Raw genomic sequence first — 1,180 nt, 5'->3', positions numbered from 1 at the left:
TGATCAAATTAAGATGATAGATGTTTGATAGGAAAGAAGGAAGAGAGATAAGGACGATAGATGTTTGATAGGAAAGAAGGAGGAGAGATAAGGACGATAGATGTTTGATAGGAAAGAAGGAGAGATAAGGACGATAGATGTTTGATAGGAAAGAAGGAGAGATAAGGACGATAGATGTTTGATAGGAAAGAAGGAGGAGAGATAAGGACAATAGATGTTTGATAGGAAAGAAGGAGGAGAGATAAGGACAATAGATGTTTGATAGGAAAGAAGGAGGAGAGATCAGGACGATAGATGTTTGATAGGAAAGAAGGGAGAGAGATCAGGACGACAGATGTTTGATAGGAAAGAAGGGAGAGAAATCAAGACGATAGGTAGGTTTATTTGATGAAAAGGAAGAAGGAGAGATCTGAACGATATAATATGTTTTACAGGAAAGAATGAGGGGAGATCAGGACGATAGATGTTTGATAGGAAAGAAGGAGGAGAGAGATTAGGACGATAGGTAGGCCTATTTGATGGGAAAGGAGGAGAAATCAAGACGATAGGTAGGCATATTTGATGAAAAGGAAGAAGGAGAGATCTGAACGATATAATATGTTTTATAGGGAAGAGGAAGGAGAGATCTGAACGATATAATATGTTTTATAGGAAAGAAGATGGGGAGATCTGAACGATATTATATATTTTATAGGAAAGAAGGAGGGGAGATCTGAACGATATAATATGTTTTATAGGAAAAAAGGAGGAGAGATCAGGACGATAGATGTTTGATGAGAAAGATGAACGGGGGATAAGGACGATAGATGTTTGAGAGGAAATAAGGAGCAAACCACACCAGAGTACCCGCTCAAAAAAAACCCTGAAAATTAATAAGCGGGGGTTGGGGGGGGGGGGTTATTCGATACCTTAGAGTACAAACCTGGAATCTTCTCCACTCGCTTCCTCAGGGTCTTGACCTCCAGCAGTCTGGTGTCTGGGTCTTCCCGCAGCTCCCTTCCCGCCTTAGCCAGAGTGCCTGGTGTGAGGGTACACTGGTACTCGCTGTCTGCCCGCCCCCACATTGTCATGTCTGGCCTGGACACTCACAGGTGGTCACTGGAACGGACACATAATAATCATTATTATTGTTGTTGTTGTTGTTGTTGTTGTTGTTGTTGTTGTTGTTGTTGTTGTTGTT

At 41.5% G+C, this 1,180-nt stretch overlaps 1 protein-coding gene across 1 annotated transcript in view; it reads right to left on the bottom strand.

The window, feature by feature from the left end:
* Positions 1-1,180, bottom strand: part of LOC106012016 (alpha-tocopherol transfer protein-like) — a gene marked incomplete in the record, with an annotated part of 10,886 nt that overhangs the window by 6,846 nt on the left and 2,860 nt on the right. Inside the window, 1 exon segment of the mRNA XM_013083594.2 lies at positions 923-1,098. Within this exon segment, the coding sequence (XP_012939048.2) occupies positions 923-1,070 (148 nt within the window).

This window comes from Aplysia californica, unplaced genomic scaffold, assembly GCF_000002075.1.
Source record: "Aplysia californica isolate F4 #8 unplaced genomic scaffold, AplCal3.0 scaffold00243, whole genome shotgun sequence".
NCBI classification, from domain to species: Eukaryota; Metazoa; Mollusca; class Gastropoda; order Aplysiida; family Aplysiidae; genus Aplysia; species Aplysia californica.
The sequence above is the reverse complement of the archived record's forward strand: the minus strand, read 5'-3'. Positions and strand labels throughout refer to the sequence as shown.